The 20,604-nt window shown below is 37.9% G+C and overlaps 1 protein-coding gene across 1 annotated transcript in view; it reads right to left on the reverse strand.

Moving 5' to 3' along the window:
• The window catches only part of NPEPPS (aminopeptidase puromycin sensitive), a 95,812-nt gene that overhangs the window by 67,679 nt on the left and 7,529 nt on the right, over positions 1-20,604 (reverse strand). Inside the window, exon 2 of the mRNA XM_057714925.1 lies at positions 19,121-19,205. Coding sequence (XP_057570908.1) covers positions 19,121-19,205 — 85 coding nt within the window. The remainder of the gene's footprint in view (positions 1-19,120; positions 19,206-20,604) is intronic.

Consider the following 20,604-nt stretch of genomic DNA (forward strand, 5'->3'; position numbering starts at 1 on the left):
GCCTGCGTGCCACAACTAGAGAAGGCTGCATGCCACAACGAAAGATCCCACGTGCCGCAACCATGACCTGACAAAGCCAAATAAATATATTTTTTTAATGTTTTAAGTGTTTGAATGGGAATCACACAAAGATCAGTTTTAGATTCACAGGTCCTTTATTCCCTTGTTGCATTTGCTGACTTCTAAGCAGAACACAGAGGCCAATGAAGAAAGCAGAGTAATAAAGCTTGCAACAGTCTCACTAGGCTGGGGAGACAAAAACTAGAATCCAGGACTACCAAAGCAGCCAGCATTCATATGGCCAAGATCCCAGAAAAATGGAATAAGAGATAAAATCTAACATTCTTCACTTAATTTCCCCTCAAGACATTTGCTGCCTCCTATACTTCAGCAGTTTTATGATGGTAGAGATCTAGAAATTGGATTTCAGAGCCCAGAAAGGAAGGGAAAACCTTCGCAAAGACCTCTAACAGGGCTGCAAACTAGAAACAAGAACAAATTGGGGAGGAGGGGAATTCAACAGAATCAAGATGATCTTGTTTAGTGAAAGACTGAAAGCTTTCCCCCTTAGATGAGGAACAAGACAAGGATCCCTGCTTTTGCCACTTCTATTCAACACAGGAGTAGAGATTCTAGCCAGAGTAATTAGGCAAGAAAAAGAAATACAAGGCATCCAAATTGGAAAGGAAGAAGTAAAATTCTCTCTCTTCACAGATGAAATAATCTTATAAGTAGAAAACCCTGAAGGTTACACACACACACACACACACACACACACAGTTAGAACTAATAAATGAATTCAGCAAAGTTGTAGGATACAAAATCAACATTAAAAAAAGTTGAGGGACTTCCCTGGTGGTCCAGTTTTATGATGTAAAGAATCTGTCCTGCAAAGCAGGGGACACGGGTTCTATCCCTTGTTGGGGAACTAAGATCCCACATGCTGTGGGGCAACTAAGCCCACATGCCACAACTACTGAGCCTGTGCACCTCAACTAGAGACCCCATGTGCTCTGCAGCCCACATGCCACAACTACAGAGCCCACGTATTCTGGAGCCTGAGCTCCACAACCACAGAGCCCATGCGCCCTGGAGCCTGCACAGCATAACTAGAGAAGAGAAAACCCACATGCCACAACTAGAGAGAAGCCCATATGCCACAACTAGAGAGAAGCCCACATGCCACAGTAAAGAGCCCATGTGCCATAACAAAATATCCTGCATGCCGTAACTAAGACCTGATGCAGCCAAAAAAATTAAAATATATATAAATAAATAAAAATAAAAATAAATCAGTTGCATTTCTGTACTCTAACAACAAACAATCTCAAAAGGAAATTAATAAAACATTCCATTTAGAGTAGCATCAAAAATAATACAAAAAGTGATGCTTTAGAGGGCCAGGACAGGGAGGGTAGGAGGGATTCACGGGAGGGAGGGGATATGGGGATATATGTATAAATACAGCTGATTCACTTTGGTGTACCTCAAAAACTGGTACAAGAGTGTAAAGCAATTATATTCCAATAAAGAGTTAAAAAAAAAAATTTAACCAAAGAGGTGAAAGACTTGTACACTTAAAACTACAAAACGTTGCTCAAAGAAGTTAAAGAAGATACAAATATATGGAAAGACATTCCTTGTTCACGGATTAGAAGACTTAATATTGTTAAGATGTTTACAATAGCCAAGATGATCTATATGTAGATTCAAGGCAATCTCTCTCAAAAGCCCAACAGTGTTTTTTGCAGAAATTTAAAAACCCATCCAAAACTTCATATAGACTCTCAAAGGACCCTAGAGAGCCAAAATAATCTGGAAAAAGAACAAAGCTGGAAGTTTCACATTTCCTGATTAAAAAGCTACAGTAACCCCAAAAAGGGTGGTACTGGCATTAAGATAGACATATAGACCAATGGAATAGAATGGAGAGCCCAGAAATAAACTCTTGCACACACAGTCAAATGATTCTCAGCAAGGTGCTAAAACCATTCATTCAATGGGGAAAAGGCAGTCTTCAAAAAGTAGTATTTGGAAAACTGGATATCCACATTCAAAAGAATGAAGTTGGACGTTTTATACCATATACAAAAATAGATCAAAATGTGGGAATTAACACTATAAAACAGACCTAAATGTGGGAACTAACACTACAAAACTCAGAAGAAAATGTAAGAGAAAAGTTTCATGACATTGGATTTGGCGATAATTCCTGGATATTACACCAAAAGCACAGGCAGCAAAAGGAAAAACAGACAATTTGGACTTCATCAAAATTTTAAACTTCTGTGCATCAAAAGATAATTCCCTGGTGGTCCAGTGGTTAGGACTGCCAAGGGCCCGGGTTCAATCCTTGACTGGGGAACTAAGATCCCACAAGCTGAACGGTGTGGCCAAAAAAAAAAAAAAAAAAAAAGACATAATCAACAGAGTGAAAAAACCTACAGAAAGGGAGAAAATATCTGCATAATATGTCTGATAAGGGGTTAATATCCAGAACACATGAAGAATTCCTACACACAACAAACAACCCAATTTAAAAATGGGCAAAGGACTTAAATAGACTTTTCTCCTCAGATGTACAAATGGTCAATAAGTGCATTAAAAGATGCTTAATATCACTAATCATTAAAGAAATATAAACCAAAACCACAATGAGATACCACTTCATACCCATTAGGATGGTTATTACTAAAAAAAGAAAATAATAAGCAGTAGCAAGGATAAAGAGAAACTGGAACCCTTGTATACTATCGGTGGGAATGAAAAATGGTGTAGCCTCTACAGAAAACAGTATGGCAAAAAATTAAAAACAGAGTTACCATATGATCAAGCCATTCACTTTGGGGTATATATCCAAAAGAATTAAAACAGAGTCTCAAAGAGATATCTGTACACTTATGTTCATAGCAGCATTATTCACAATTGCTAAAAGGTGGAAACAAACCAAGTGTCTACTGACAGATATAAAGATAAAATATACATATATTATAAATACAAAATATATAAATATACATAAAAATAAATATAAATACACATATATACAATATACTGACAAACTATACATACCACATTTCCTTAAAAATAAAACATGCCACAACATGGATGAAACTTAAAGATGTGGTATGCAAAATAAGCCAGTCATAAAATGACAAATGCTATATGACTCCACTTATATGAAGCACTTAGAGTAGTCAAATTCATAGAGACAGAAAGTATAATGGTGGTTGCCAGGGCCTGAGGAACAGGGGAAATGGGGAGTTATTGTTCAATGGGCACAGAATTTGGGTTTTGCAAGATAAAGAGTTGTGGAGATGGACGATAGTAATGATTGCTCTACGTGGTAATGGGTACCAGTGAACTGTACATTTATAAATGGTTAAGATGATAAATTCTGGACTTCCTAGGTAACGCAGTGGTTAAGAATCCGCCTGCCAATGCAGGGGACACGGCTTCCAACCCTGCCCCAGGTAGATACCACATGCCATGGAGCAACTAAGCCCACGCACCACAACTACTGAGCCTGTGCTCTACAGCTGGTGAGCTAACTATTGAGCCCATGTGCCGCAACTACTGAAGCCCACACGCCTAGAGCCCGTGCTCCGTAACAAGAGAAACCATGGCAATGAGGAGCCCGCGAACCACAATGAAGAGTAGCCCCCGCTTGCCGCAACTAGAGAAAGTCCGTGTGCAGCAACAAAGACCCAACACAGCCAATAAATAAATAAATAAATACATTTTTTTTAAAAGATGATAAATTTTATGTTACGTGCATTTTACCACAATTTAAAAAAACGAAAGACCTGGATATATTCTGACTGCAAAAAAAGAAGAAGAAGAGGAGGAAGAGGAGGAGGAAAATCAATTCTTCTCTAGAATGAGCTAAAATCTGCTGAGAAAAATTAAGGAAGATCTGAATTAATGGAGAAATATATATTCTTCATGAATGGTAAAGCTCAATATTGCTCTCCCCAGTGGAGTCAATGCAATCCCTATAACAATATCAACAGGTTTTTTTGTAGAAATTGACAAGCTGATTCTAAAATTTATATGAAAACGAAAGGGACCTAGAATAGCCAAAATCATTTTCAAAAAGAACAAAGATGGAGCGCTTACACTACCTGATTTCAAGACTTAAAATACAACAGAAAGAGTGTAGAAATTCAAAGGGGAAAGAATAACCCTTATAACAAACGGTGCTGGAAAAACAGATAGCCATATACCAATAACTAATTAACTAATAACAGAACCTCTACCCTTATCTCAAACCACAGACAAAATTTAACTCAAAATGGATCAAAGACCTAAATGTAAAAGTTAAAATTATAAAACTTCTAGAAGACAATCATAATGTCCTTGAATTTAGCATCATCTAAAATAGGTCATAAAGGACTTCCCTGGTGGTCTAGTGGATAAGACTCTGCGCTCCTAATGCAGGGGGCCCAGGTTCGATCAGTGGTTGGGGAACTCGATTCCACATGCATGCCATAACTAAGAAATCCGCATGTCGCAACTAAAAATCCTGCATGCCACAACGAAGATCCCGTGTGCTGCAACTAAGACCTGGTGCAGCCTAAATAAATAATAAATATTTTTAAAATAATAATAAAAAATAAAATAAGTCATAAAAATCCATAAACTGCAAAAGAAAAATTCAATAAGCACTTCCTAGATGGCACAGTGGTTGAAAATCCGCCTGCCAATGCAGGGGACGCAGGTTCAATCCCTGCTCCAGGAGGATCCCACATGCCTCAGAGCAACTAAGCCCACGTGTCACAACTACTGAGGCTGTATGCTGCAACTACTGAAGCCCAAGCACCTAGAGCCTGTGCTCCACAACAAGAGAAGCCACCGCACTGAGGAGCCCATGCACCACAATGACAATGAAGAGTAACCCCCCGTTTGCTGCAACTAGAGAAAGCCTGTGTGCAGCAACAAAGACCTAATGCAGCCAATAAATAAATAAATTTATTTTTAAAAAGGAAAAGAAAAGAAAAATTCAATAAACTGGAATTGGTTGAAATTTAAAACTTATGCTCTTCAAGAAAATAAAAATGAAAAGGCAAGCCACAGACTGGGAGAAAATATTTGCAAAATACATGTCCACCAAAGGCTTATACCTGGAATACATGAAGAACTCTTAAAATTCACTAAGAAGATAAACAACTCCCCCCAAATGGCAAAAGGTTTGAATAGATACTTTAACAAGGAAGATAATACAAATGACAAATAAGGACATGAAAAGATGCTTGACATCATTAGCCATTAGGGAAATGTAAATTAAGACGACAACAGGATACAACTACACAACCACTTGAACAGCTAAAATTTAAAAGATGGAATATAACAAATGTTAGCAAGGATATGGAGCAACTGGATCTCACACACAGTTGATGGGAATATAAAATGCTACAACCATTGAGAAAACTGGCAGTTTCTTTAAAAATTCTCCATTCACTAGATGATGCAGCCATTGTATTCCCAGGTATTTACCCAAGAGAAATGAAAGCATATGTCCACAAAAGGGCACAGGTTGCCTTTATATTTTAAAAATGCAACCTTTTATATTGGAAATAAAAATAAAATCACTAGGAGGATTTCTTTTTTTTAAATAAATTTATTTACTTACTTATTTACTTATTTATTTATTTTTGGTTGCATTGGGTCTCTGTTGCTGTGCACGAGCTTTCTCTAGTTGTGGCGAGCAGGGGCTACTCTTCGTTGTGGTATACAGGCTTCTCATTGTGGTGGCTTCTGTCGCAGAGCACAGGCTCCAGGCATGTGGGCTTGAGTAGTTGTGGCTCTCGGGCTCTAGAGCACAGGCTCAATAGTTGTGGCGCACAGGCTTTGTTGCTCTGAGGCATGTGGGATCCTCCCGGTCAAGGGCTCGAACCCATGTCCCCTGCATTGGCAGGCGGACTCGCAACCACTGTGCCACCAGAGAAGTCCCTAGGAGGATTTCTGATATCTGGTCTTGCAGGTAAGGAGCTTAGAAGTTGCCACTCCACCCTAACAACACAAGTAAAAAGCCAGAGAGACTGAAAAATCAACAACTCTCCTTAGATCCACCAGAGAAGTGAGAACAAAGGGCAAAACCACTGCTGAGAAAATTGGAGACAGGCAGATACAGAAAATCACAACTTACCAGTGCAGAAACCCATAAGAAGAAATCACCCCTGGCAACCAGTGCTGGGGTAGGAAAACCTGAACTGTAATTGATGAAGTGCTGGAAGTTCAGGGTGGACAAGCTTGAGAATTTAAAATGCCAGGAGGACCCAGATACAGAGGGACCCCCATACTTTTGTGAGTCTTACCTCCGGGAGCTATACCAGGTCCTAATAGTGAATATCAGAGAAAAATCCCCTCATGCTTCTGGCAAGGAGAGGGGAAAAGAAACCACTGTGAAATATGCTAGAATATTTTATTCTTAACAAAACCTGCCCTCAGGTAGAACTGTTTTACCAGAGTTTAACCTACTGGGGTTTTATCAGAGCCTAACCTACCCGGGGTAAGGGAAATGCCCAACTCCAGCCCCTCCAGCCAACCTGTCCCACCTAAGAGAGTAAGAAAACCTGAGAAGCACCAGCAAAGCTCATAGACCAGGAGCACAAGCTCACTGAAAGACTAAGATATAATCACAGGACTAAAGAATGCCTCCCCTCCCCTCTGACCTTACCACTGCATTATTAAAGGCCTACTTATCACAGTTCCTTTTACCTAATACATCATGTCTGCCTTTCAACAAAAAACTGCAAGGTATACTAAAAGGCAGAAAACACAACTTAAAGAGACTGAACAAGCATCAAAACCGGAATGAGATATGGCAGGAATGTTGGAATTATCAGACCAGTAATTCCTTTAAAACTACGATTAATATCTAACGATGGATAATGCAGACAAAGAGATGGGAATTCTAAGAAATAAAAAGAAATGCTAGAGATCAAAACACTAACAGAATGTAAATGTCTTTGATGGGCTCATTATTAGACACAGCTGAGAAAGGAATCTCTGAGCTTGAGGACATGATACTAGAAACTTCCAAAACTGAGAAGCAAAGACAAAAAAGACTGAAAAAAAAAAAAACCAAAACCACAACAAAACATCCAAGAAGTGTGGGAAAAGTACCAGAGGTGTTACATGCATGTAACAGGAGTACGAGAAAAAGAAGAAAAAGAGAAAGAAACAGAAGCAATATTTAAAGCAATAATGACTAAGAATTTCCCAAAATTAATGTCAGAAACCAAACCACAGATCCAGGAAGCTTAGAGAAGACCAAGCAGAATAATGGGGTGTGGGTGGGGGGGGAGCATGAATTAAAAAAAAAAACAAAAAGCCATCAACTACACCTAGGCATATACAGCCAAAATTCAGAAAATCAAAGCTAGAGAAAAAAAATCTTGAAAGAAGCTGGAGGAAAAAAAACACCTTACCTATAGAGGACCAAAGATAAGAATTGCATTCAACTTCTCAGAAACCATACTAGCAAGAAAAGAATGGAATGAAAATCTTTAAAGTGTTGAGAGAGAGAAAAACTACTAACCTAGAATCCTGTACCTTTCAAAATTATCCTTCAAAGTGAAGGAAAATCAACCTTTCTGTGAACCTAAACTGCTCTTAAAAAATAAAGTGTTTTTAAAAAGTGAGGAGAGGGGCTTCCCTGGTGGCACAGTGGTTAAGAAATCCGCTTGCCAATGCAGGGGACAGGGATTCTGATCCCTGGTCCAAGAAGATCCCACATGCCTCGGAACAACTAAGCCCATGCACCACAACTACTAAGCCTGTGCTCTTGAGCCCGCGAGCCACAACTGAAACCTGTGCACCCTAGAGCCTGTCCTTCGCAACAAGATAAGCCACCACAATGAGAAGCCCGTGCACCCCAATGAAGAGTGGCCCCCACTCGCCACAACTAGAAAAGCCTGCGTGTAGCAACAAAGACCTAACACAACCAAAATAAGAAAGTGAGGGGAAACACTTTCTCAAACAAAAACTGAGGGAATCTGTTGCCAGTAGACATGCTTTACAACAAATGTTAAAAGTTCTTTGAAGAGAAGGAAAATTACATAGGTCAGAAACTCAGATCTACATAAAAAAAGGAAGAACATCAGAGAATTAATACATGAGAGTAAAATAAAATGTTTACTTCTCTTATTCCTAACGGATCTAAAAGAAAACAGTTGGTTCAAAATAGTAACAGCAGCAGTGTACTTGATTATGTTGGCTTCTGTGTGGATGCATGTGTACAAGTGAGATGACAGCAATGATACAAGGAACGAGAGAGAAGAGTTAGGAATATTTTGTTATTATAAGGTACTCATACTACCTGTGAAGCAGTATATTTTTATTTGAAAGGGGACTAGATTAGTAGTAAATGTATACTGCAAACTCTAAGGCAACCATGAAGAAAACGTAAAGAAGTACAATTGATATGCTAAGAAAGGAGAGAAAGTGGCATCATATACTGTTCAATTAAAACCATAAAAGGCATCAACGGTATAAACACAACAATGAAAAAAATAGACTGTCAGAGTAGATCAAAAAACACGACCCCCCCAAAAAAAAAGACTCAGCTACATGCTGTACACAAGAAACCCACTTTAAATATAAAGACACATGAAAATTAAAAATAAAGAGATGGGGAAAAGATATACTATGCTAACATTAATCAAAAGAGAGTGAGAGTTGGGACTTCCTTGGTGGCACAGTGGTTAAGAATCCGCCTGCCAATGCAGGGGACACAGGTTCGATCCCTGGTCCGGGAAGATCTCACACGCTGTGGAGCAACTAAGCCTGTGCACCACAACTACTGAGCCCACATGCTGCAACTACTGAAGCCCATGCGTCTGAAGCCCATGCTCTGCAACAAGAGAAACCACTGCAATGAGAAGCCCGCAATGAAGGGTAGCCTTCACTCACCGCAACTAGAGAAAGCCCGTGCACAGCAATGAAGACCCAACGCAGCCATAAATAAAATTTTAAAAATTAAAAAATAAGAGAGACAGGATTAAGATGGCAGAGTAGGAGGACGTGTGCTCACTCCCTCTTGCAAGAGCACTGGAATTACAACTAAATGCTGAACAATCATCAACAGAAAGACACTGGAACTCACCAAAAAAGACACCCCACATCCAGAGACAAAGGAGAAGCTGCAATGAAATGGTAGGAGGGGCGCAATCACGTTAAAATCAAATCACATAAATGCTGGGTGGGTGACTCACAAACTGGAGAACAGTTATACCGCAGAAGTCCACCCACTAAAGGGAGGGTTCTGAGCCCCACATCAGGCTTCCCAACCTGGGAGTCCAGCAACGGGAGGAGGAATCCCCAGAGAATCAGACTTTGAAAGCCAGCGGGATTTGATTGCAGGACCTCCACAGGACTGGGGGAAACAGAGACTCCACTCTTGGAGGGCACACAAAAAAGTGTGCTCACCAGGACCCAGGGGGAAGGAGCAGTGACCCCATAGGAGACTGAAGCAGACCTACCTGCTGGTGTTGAAGGGTTGCCTGCAGAGGTGGGGGCAGCTGTGGCTCACCGAGGAGACAGAGGCACTGGCAGCAGGGGTTCTGGGAAGTGCTCATTGGTGTGAACCCTCCCAGAGTCCACCATTAGCCCCACCAAAGAGCCTGTAAACGCCAGTGCTAAGTAGCCTCAGGCCAAACAACCAACAAGGTGTGAACACAGCCCCACCCATTAGCAGACAAGCAGATTAAAGTCTTACTGAGCTCTGCCCACCCAGCCCTACCCACCATCAGTCCCTCCCATCAGGAAGCACCCACAAGCCCCCTAGATAGCTTCCTCCACAGGAGGGCAGACAGCAGTGTCAAGCAGTATCAGCAGTATTTCATCTTGTGGAACTGAAAACCACAGCCACAGAAAGAGAGAAAGTGAAAAAGCAGAGGACTTTGTACCAGATGAAGGAACAGGATAAAAACCCAGAAAAACAACTAAATGAAGAGGAGACAGGCACCCTTCCAGAAAAAGAATTCAAAATAATGCTGGTGAAGATAATCCAGGACTTTGAAAAAAGACTGGATGCAAAGATTGAAAAGTTTACCAAAGACCTAGAAGAATTAAAGAGCAAACAAACAGAGATATGCAACACAATAACTGAAATGAACAATACACTAGAAGGAACCAACAGCAGATTAACTGAGGCAGAAGGGCAAATAAGTGACCTGGAAGACAGAATGGTGAAAATCACTGATGTAGAAAAGAATAAGGAAGAAAGAATGAAAAGAACTGAAGACAGCCTAAGAGACCTCTGGGACAATGTTAAATGCACCAACATTCGCATTATAGGGGTCCCAGAAGGAGAAGAGAGAGAGAAAGGACCCGAGAAAATATTGGAAGAGATTATAGTTGAAAACTTCCCTAACATGGGAAAGCAAATAGCTACCCAAGTCCAGGAAGCACAGAGAGTCCCAGGCAGGATAAACCCAAGGAGAAACATGCCAAGACATATAGTAGTCGAACTGACAAAAATTAAAGACAGAGAAGTGTTATTAAAAGCAACAAGGAAAAATAACACACAAGGGAACTCTCATTAGGGTAACAGCTGATTTCTCAGCAGAAACTCTGCAAGCCAGAAGGGAGTGGCACAATATATTTCAAGTGATGAAAGGGAAGAACCTACAACCAAGAATACTCTACCCAGCAAGGATCTCATTCTGATTCCATGGAGAAATCCAAAGCTTTACAGACAAGCAACAGCTAAGAGAATTCAGCACCACCAAACCAGCCCGACAACAAATGCTAAAGGAACTTCTCTAAGCGGGAAACATAAGAAAAAAAAAGGACCTACAAAAACAAAAACAAAACAACTAAGAAAATGGTAATAGGAACATACATATCAATAATTACCTTGAATGTAAATGGACTAAATGCACCAACCAAAAGACACAGACTGGCTGAATGGGTACAAAAACAAGACCCATATACATGCTGTCTACAAGAGACCCACTTCAGACCTAGGGACACATATAGATGGAAAGTGAGGGGATGGAAAAAGATATTCCATGCAAATGGAAATCAAAAGAAAGCTGGAGTAGCGATACTTATATCAGATAAAATAGACTTTAAAATAAAAAATGTTACAAGAGACAAGAAAGGACATTACATAAAGATCAAGGGATGCATCCAAGAATTGGAGATAACAATTATAAATATATATGCACCAATATAGGAGCACCTCAATACATAAGGCAAATGCTAACAACTATGAAAGGAAATGCAAGGCAGAAATGGAGACACAGATGTAGAGAACAAACACATGGACACCAAGTGGGGAAAGCGGGGAGGGTTGGCGGGGATGCATTGGGAGATTGGGATACCAAACTGTACACTCTAAATATATGCTGTTTATTGTCTGTTAAGTGTATCTCAATAAAAGTTCTAAAAAAATTAAAAAAAAAAAAAGAGAAAGTGGGAATAACTATATTCATCTCAGACAGAGCAGACTTCAGAAGAAGGAAAGTTATCAGGGATAAAAAGGGGAATTACATAACAATAAAAGGGGCAATACTCCAGGAAGACGTAACAATCCTTAATATGTATTCCTCTAACAAAAGAGTGTCAAAATACATGAGGCATGTCAAAATACATGAGGTAAAAACTGATGGAATAGCAAGGAGAAATATATGACTCTACTATTACAGTTGAAGATTTTAACACCCTTCTGTAAAAAACAGGCAGATCTAGCAGCAGTAAATCAGTAAGGATATAGTTGAACTAAACACCATCAATCAACTGGATATAATTGACATCTATAGACGATTTCATCAAACAATAGCTGATTATACATTCTACTCAAGCTCACATGGAACATTCACCAAGATCGAACACACTCAGGGTCATAAAACACACGTTAACTAATTTTGTATGTATGTATGTATGTATGTATGTATTTATTTATTTAACTTATTTATTGGCTGCGCTGGGTTTTCACTGCTGCACACGGGCCTTCTCTAGCTGCTGCGCTTAGGGGCTACTCTTCGTTGTGGTGCGTGGGCTCCTCATTGTAGTTGTTTCTCTTGCTGTGGAACACCGGCTCCAGGCACATGGGCTTCAGTAGTTGCGGCACATGGGCTCAATAGTTGTGGCTCACGGGCTCTAGAGCACAGGCTCAACAGTTGTGGCGCACAGGCTTAGCTGCCCTGTGGCATGTGGGATCTTCCCGGAACAGGGCCCAAACCCGTGTCCCCTGCATTGGCGGGTGGATTCTCAACCACTGTGCCACCTAGGAAGTCCACATTAACTAATTTAAAAGAATAAAAAATTATAAACTGTCTGCTCTCAGATCACAATGGAATTAAACTAGAAATCAACAACAGCAAAATAGCTGAAAAAAAATCTCAAAATACTTGGAGATTAAACCACACGCTTCTAGATAAGACACAGGTCAAAGAAGAAATAACCTCCCAAAACAGAAAGCACCAGGCCCAGATGGGTTCACTACTGAATTCCACCACATATTTAAGAAAGAAATTATACCTATTTTCTACCATCTCTTGCAGAGGATAGAGGCAGAGGGAATACTTCCTAACTCATTCTATGAGGCCAGCCATTACCCTAATATCAAAATCAGACAAAGATATTATAAGAACACTACAGACCAATATCTCTTATAAACATATATGCAAAAATCCTCAAAATACTAGCAAATCAAATCCAACAATGCATAAGAAGAATTATACACCATGACCAAGTTGAATTTATCCCAATATGTAAGGCAGTTTCAATGTTCAAAAATCAATTAATGGGGGACTTCCTTGGTGGCGCAGTGGTTAAGAATCCGCCTGCCAATGCAGGGGACATGGGTTTGAGCCCAGGGCCGGAAAAATCCCACATGCCTCGGAGCAACTAAGCCTGTGCGCCACAACTAATGCGACTGTGCTCTAGAGTCCAGGAAACACAACTATTGAGCTCTTGTGCCAAAACTACTGAAGCCCATGCACCTAGAGCCTATGCTCCACAAAAAGAGAAGCCACTGCATAGAGAAGCCTGTGCACCACAACCAAGAGTAGCTCCCACTCGCCACAACTAGAGAAGGCCGGCATACAGCAACGAAGACCCAAGGCAGCCAATAAATTAATTAATTAATTAAGAAAAATCAATTAATGAGGACTTCCCTGGTGGTCCAGTAGTTAAGAATCTGCCTGTCAATGCAGGGGACACAGGTTCAATCCCTAGTCCGGGAAGATCCCAGGAGCAACTAAGCCTGTGTGCCACAACTACTGAGCCTGCGAGCCACAACTACTGAAGCCTGCGTGCCTAGAGCCCATGCTCCACAACAAGAGAAGCTACCGCACTGAGAAACCCATGCACCGCAACTAAGGAAAGCCCATGCGCAGCAACAAAGACCCAACGCAGCCAAATAAATAAATAAATAAATAAATAAATAAATAAATAAATTTATTAAAAAGAAAAGACTTACTATAACACTACAGTAATCAAGATGATGTGGTACTGGACAAACAAAAGAAAAACAAATTAATGGAACAGAATAGACAGACTAGAAACAGACCCACATAAATATAGTCAACTGATCTTGACAAAGAAGCAAAAGCAACACAATGGACCTATCTTTTCAACACATGGTGCTGGAAACTAGACATCCACATGCAAAAATAAAAATAATATAGACACACCTTACCCTTTTTATAAAAATTAACTCAAAATGGATTACAAACCTAAATGTAAAATGCAAAAGTATAAAATTCCTGGAAGATAATATAGGAGAAAATCTAATTGACCTTGGGTATAGTGATGAGTTTTCACATACACCACCACCAAAGGTACAATCCACGAAAGAAATAAATAACCTGGACTTAATTAAAATTAAAAACTTCTGCTCTGAGAAGGACAACATTAAAGAGAATAAGAACTCAAGCCACAGGATGGGAGAAAAATATTTGTAAAAGACACACCTGATAAAGGACTGTTATCCAAAATGTACAAAGAATTCTTAAAACTCAACAATAAGAAAAAGAATAATCCAACTCATATTGTGTAAAAGACCTAAACAGATACCTCACCAAAGAAGATACACAGATGGCAAGTAAGCATATGAAAAGATGATCAAAATCAAGTCATTAGTGTCCTGCAAATTAAAATAATGGTATACCACTACACACCTACAGAATAGCCAAAATCCAAAACACAACAAATGCTGGGGAGTATGTGGAGCAATGTGAAGTCTCATTCACTGCTGGTTGGAATGCAAAATGATATGGTCACTCTGGAGGACAGTTTGGCAGTTTCTTACAAAACTAAACACGCGCTTATCATAGGATCCAGGAATCATGCTCCTTGGTATTTAGCCAAAGGAGTTCAAAGCTTATGTCCTCACAAAAACCTACACATGGATATTTACAGCACCTTTATTCATAACTGCCAAAACTTGGACACAACCAAGAGGACCTTCAGCAGGTGAATGGATAAATAACTGGTACATACAGACAAGGGAATATTATTCAGAGCTAAAAAGAAGTTAGCTACCAAGCAATGAAAAGACATGGAAGAAATGCATATTACTAAGTAAAAGAAGCCAATCTAAAAAGGCAACACACTGTATGACACCTAGCGACATTCTGGAAAAGACATAGCTATAGTAAAAAGATTAGTGATTGTCAGGGGGAGGGATGGGTAAACAGGCAGAGCACAGAACATTTTCAGAGTAGCAGAAAGATTCTATACAATACTATAATGGTAGATACATGTCACTATACATTTGTCAAAACCCATGGAATGTATAACAGCATGAGTGAACTCTAATGTAAACTACAGACTTTAGGTGATAATGAGGTCAACATAGGCTCACTGTAACAAATGTACCTCTGGTTTGGGATGTTGATAGTGGGAGAAACTGTATGTGTGGGGACAAGGGCTATATGAGAAATCTCTGTACTTTCTACTCAATTTTGCACTGAACTTAAAACACTAAAAAATAAAGTTTTTGAATTAAAAAAATAAAATCAACATTTAATTCAGAAAACAGGCTGCTCTGATAGTTACCACAGAACTGGGAAAATACTTGGTTCCTCAATGTAGGCTGGACACTATGGTTAGCTTATGCATTAATTTATCTATTCTTCAGAAGAGTAACAGCACATAATAGACTTTATAGTCAATATTCCCAAAACTCGGGAGTTCTCTGGCAGTCCAGTGGTTCGGGCTCTTGCACTTTCACTGACATGGGCCTGGGTTCAATCCCTGGTCAGGGAACGAAGATCCCACATGCTGTGTGGCGTGGCCAAAAGATTTAAAAAAAAAAAAAAAAAAAAAGTAGAGCATCTGGGAGTTCTAAATAAAATAAATAAGTACATAAATTTTAAAAATCCCAAACTCAATACACTTGCAAATAATAAATGAGAGATAAAATAAAAACAAGTTCTCAAAAATAATGCCATTCGCGTGCTTGAAAAACTCTAAAAGCTACCTAAAAAGAGGTATTATGCTAGATTCTGAATTTTTTAAAAGTACATACCACTGGAACTCATATAGCAAACTAAAACAACCTGCTTAACATATTTAATAGTAATATGGCATAATATACATAATTTATATCAGTTTTAATTAAGAACCTAGAAAAATCTCATACGGGTTTTTCCTCTTTTTTTTTGCCACAGCACTTAGCATGTGGGATCTTAGTTTCCCCACCAGGGATCGAACCTGTGCCTTTGGCAGTGTAAGTGCAGAGTCTTAACCACTGGACCGCCAGGGAAGTCCCAGTTTTTCCTCTTTTTAATGATACAGCCATGCTCAAGTCTTATCTCCATGTCCGAGTGATAAAGAATATGCATAACACACCACAGTCCTCTGGAACCCCTCTTCAGAGGTTGCAAAATCAACAGAACTCAATATGGCCCACAAAAATGTTCTTTTTGGCCAGAAAAAGTTCTTTAAAATGTTAGTATATTTATGTGAGACTCTTTGGTTCAGCCTCTGCCCCAACATCCAGCTCAATTCATTTAAGTTTGTTATTTGCTTAACCTCACAGTAACTTTGGTTTTAGGTCCCTACCCTATATTGTTATTTGTGTAATTAAAGTTATACTCAGATTTCTTTTAAAATTTCCTTATGAAATGTGACATCACCATATTTCAATACATTTATATTAGAAAGGGATATAGTCCCTTCTCTTTCAATCTTCCTGATTTGAGAGCTAGCACTTAATTAGTCACGTATTTTCAGAACAATGCCATAAAAAATTCTATTGCAAAAAGGTGGTTTTTAAAATGTTTTTACTAATCCACACATAATTGTATGACAGAATATAGATTACTAATAGTTGGATAAAAGCTTATGATCAAGTGTGAGGAAACTTTCCTGTTTTTGAAGTGAATAGTTTTGCTTAAAATTAATATTTGGCAATATTGTTAACCTGTTTGTTTTATCCAAAAGTAATACCTGGCAATATTGCTAAGCTGTTTGTTTTATTCTTCCATTAAACACACATGCACAGTGTAACAATGAAATATACAATCCTACTTTAAGAATAAATGTGCTAAAATTTACATGCCTTATATGGATAAACCAAAGTGATGCTGGTGGATCTGAAACTATGTGTTAGAACTCTGCATGAAATATTATGTAACCAATGGAAAAACTACTTCTTACACAGCTAATTCTACAAACACATACCTGACAGAGTATACTAAGGGAAAAGTTGGTACAAAATTTTCAAGTGATCATTCTCTATGTGGTTATGCCCAAGCCATCAACTATTAATGATAAATTAAAAGACTCTTTACCTGTCAGGACCTGAGTTCAGGCACTCAAAAGTTTCGTATTTCTCTTGCAGAAGCTGATGACAATACTAATCCCTGCACTGTGTAGGGAGGTGCATTCCTTGCACTGGCTTAAGTGCTAATGATTTCACCAACCCTTGAAGTGCAGAACAGTAAAAAAACAGTTTTCAGCCGTTTTTCTTACTGATTTCTCATTTTTAAAAATATAACAAAGTAAAATTTCACATAGGTTTTAAAATAAATGATTTCTGTTTAAAAGGCAGTGCCTTAGTTTAAAGAGACACATGCCAGTAGATCTTTCTGGGTTACTGCACATATCACAAGATGGCCTTTTTCACCAATTAAAAACTTACACAAAGAAGCAACAACTTCACGCCTTCAAATAATTTTCTGATTTTACCTTAAAGCACCAAGATCTTGGCTACAGATACGTAAAGCAGTCCTCCAGAAGGCAATCATAAAATAGGTACTAAATGAGACTAGCTGGATTAAAAAATGGTATCTCACCTATTGACCCCTTTATCACCCTGCCACCAGCATACAGCCCTGGAAGGAGCTGACAGTCAAGTTCACAACCACTAGTTTCTAAAGAAACAACATTATACTCTCCCAGTAAGATAAAAATCAAGAAATGCTTCTATAGCTAAAGGCAAAATTAAGCTATGTATACATCTGGAAGGCCAAATCTATCTGTTTCTGACTCCTTAAAATCCAAAATAATATAACTCCCCATTCTCTTATACTCTAAAACTAAATGGGTTTACACATGACTCCAAGTTTTTCCTACTGCTATAGGAGAATGAGTTGAGAAATGTACCTTAGTTAGTTCTGGAGAAAATATTTTATGTATCTAAAAAAATGTAACATTTTATATGAGTCTCTCTCCAAATCCTCCCTACTGTCTACGAATTTTCAATGAGAATACTAACACTGCCTCCTTAAGATGTCGATCATTATCAGCTTGGCACCATTCAGTTTTACATATTCAAACATTTAAATTCTCTGTGTTCTTTCCTGGCATTTTAGTAGAGGAGGATAAAAAGCAAACCTGAGCTGAAACCATGCCAGCTAGAGGGTACACATTTATTTTAGTGGTTCTACCTATCTAAACTTGATAACATTTTAAAACCCTGTATTGAACTTAAATCCTGTCTACCTGCAACAAAGAAAGCTTGCCTTGATATGCTTGGCTAACGTGCTTTCATTTTTCTTCAGTTAAAGAAATTAAATAATCTCTCTTTCATTTACCAAACAACTGTTTTAAAGTTGGCACTCAATTAAAGTCCATTTGAAGGATCTGCTCCTCTAACTTAAAATGGCAGCAGTTGATCTCATTTACAATCAATTGAACCTAAGTACTTCTTGGCAATAATATGCTCAACTGCTACTTGGATTTTTTAATCTTTCTATGAACAAGATAATTTTAGAAAAATCCACAAAATAAATACAGCCAGGCCGTAAAATGTTACTTGTGTGCTTATTTTCAATATAATGTAAAGAAGGGAAATAGCAATACAAAATATAAATTAAGAGGTCAAATTTCTAACTTAATTTATATCAAATGAGGAGACGAGACTTTCTAAGAGGAAAAGTCTGAATAGTAGAGGCTAATCAATAAGTCATTTTAACAAGGAATCTCGAGATGTCAAGAGTAAAAAGTAATTTAGATCCAATATTAGTATACGTGTGAGTTTATAACAAACTTGATAACCTTTTAAAATGCAGCTTATGTGGGAATAAGAATTCAGGCCAAAACTGATTATTCAATTTAATTCTTATTGTAATCACAAGGTCTAAAATATTTCTTATTTTAAAGATGCTAAGTAAGTTCCCATACATTCTATACCATGTTTTTTTTTAACATATTCTTCCCCTGTAACTAACTCCATCATCTAGTTTCTAACCTTCACATTAGATCTCACAAAGCAAGTATTTTTCTCCCAACTATGAGTAACACTTACTATCTCAATTTTAATCTACTGTTCAAGAGAAGGAAAAAAAATTTAAGAAAACCACATATGAACTAAGCCTGCTTGAGGAACTTTTCATGTTCAAAGTACTTAATGTTAAAAATAACTCTTCAGCTTTATATGAATGGTATTATATTCACTTTACACCCATGAAAACGTGATCTGCCTAGGGTCACAAAATATGTTAATGTTTGAAGTAGAATTAAAATTGTTACATTTCCTTTATCGTACATTATTCAAATATCTCCTATGAACATCTAAAGAATTTTCCTGTTTTGAAAGTAACAAACAATATCTTTATCTGAAAGTGTATATATTATGTATACATATACACAAAAGCACACACAAGTACATATTATACACAAACAGAGCCAGCAAATTAAAAGGGAAAAGAGTGCTTACCTTCATCTCCTTCTGGTACATATGAAGCTGTAATAATGTCAATATCAGCACAATTCATCACAATCTGATTGGTTGCCTGCCTCACCTATGTGGGAAAAAAAACCAAAACAAAAAACCAGCAGTGTCAGAAATAGCCTAGATTAATAATATATACATCTTCATCTCGGCCTAATATATATCACAGGCAGTTTTAAAAAACCCATAAATCACTTAAACCTACACTAAATACTTATGCATCAATGGTAGAAATAAATGACTAATTCTACATATCCAAAGCAATTCACATTTTCTGGATTATATTAAAAGCAATAATAAATACTTACGTATTTCACAGAATTCAAATATCTGACCAATGAGCTAAATAAAAGCCATTTTTTTCCTACTTAAACTTTGATTTAAAACAACTTAATTTTTTTAATTTCAAAAAAATTTAATTAGGAAACATTTCTTATATGTTGCGATTAATTATGTATTTCAACCGGCACATCATAACCATCATGAGGCTCCCCTCTTTTTGTAAGGATAGAGGAAGAAATCTGGTATCATAAACTATATCAAAACTTCATAAAACACTATAAATTTTTTCTTTTCCCAAAGAAACGTTTTGAATATAACAAACACTAATGACTCACCACCAAGATTAAATAAACTTTTAAGACTCTGTCTTACTTGATTTAGATCCAAAAAAATAAAATATAAATATAATGAAAGCCCCTTCCTCTCTTTCTCATTCCCTAGAAATAACCACACTCCTAAGGCTAATGTGTATCTTTCTTATATACATTTAGTATTTTTGTTACAAATATAACGATCAGCAAACAATGTTTTTAATCTTACACAAATGGTATCAAAGTGTGTATAACCTTTTGCAACTTGTTTTTTTCACTTAACATTGTTTCTGAGGTAGGTAAATACTGATAGATGTAAATCCAACTCACTAATTTTACTTCTGCATAGTAGTATTCCATTCTATAAATAAACCACAATTATTTATCCATTTCCTTCCTGAATAAAGTTAGGTTATTTCCACTTTTTTGTTATGTAAGAGAGTACTATAATAAACATCTTGACCCATGTTTTCTTGTGCACCCATTTTCTTTACCAAGAACTGCCAAATTATCCTCCAGAGTAGTTTCAATGGACACTCCCATAAGCAAAGAATAAAGAAATCCCACTTTCAGCAACCTCCAAAAAACTTAAAATCTGGTGAGTATTAACCAGTATTCCATTGTTGCTTTAATTAGAATTTCTCTGATTACTAGTAACATTAGTTACTTCTTTTCTCTCCTTCTCTCTGTCTGTCCCCCCCGCCCCCGCCCGCCCTCCAAGCACCCCCCCCACCTCTCTCCCTCCCTCTCTTTTTTTCTTTTTTGGCTCTTAAGTTTTTCCTCTGCAACTTGCTCACTCATAACCCTTGCTCAATTTCCAATTTGGCTGTAACCTTGTTTTTATGTAATTGTTGTATTAAACAAAATCTCAAATTC

Source organism: Hippopotamus amphibius, chromosome 17, assembly GCF_030028045.1.
Source record: "Hippopotamus amphibius kiboko isolate mHipAmp2 chromosome 17, mHipAmp2.hap2, whole genome shotgun sequence".
NCBI classification, from domain to species: Eukaryota; Metazoa; Chordata; class Mammalia; order Artiodactyla; family Hippopotamidae; genus Hippopotamus; species Hippopotamus amphibius.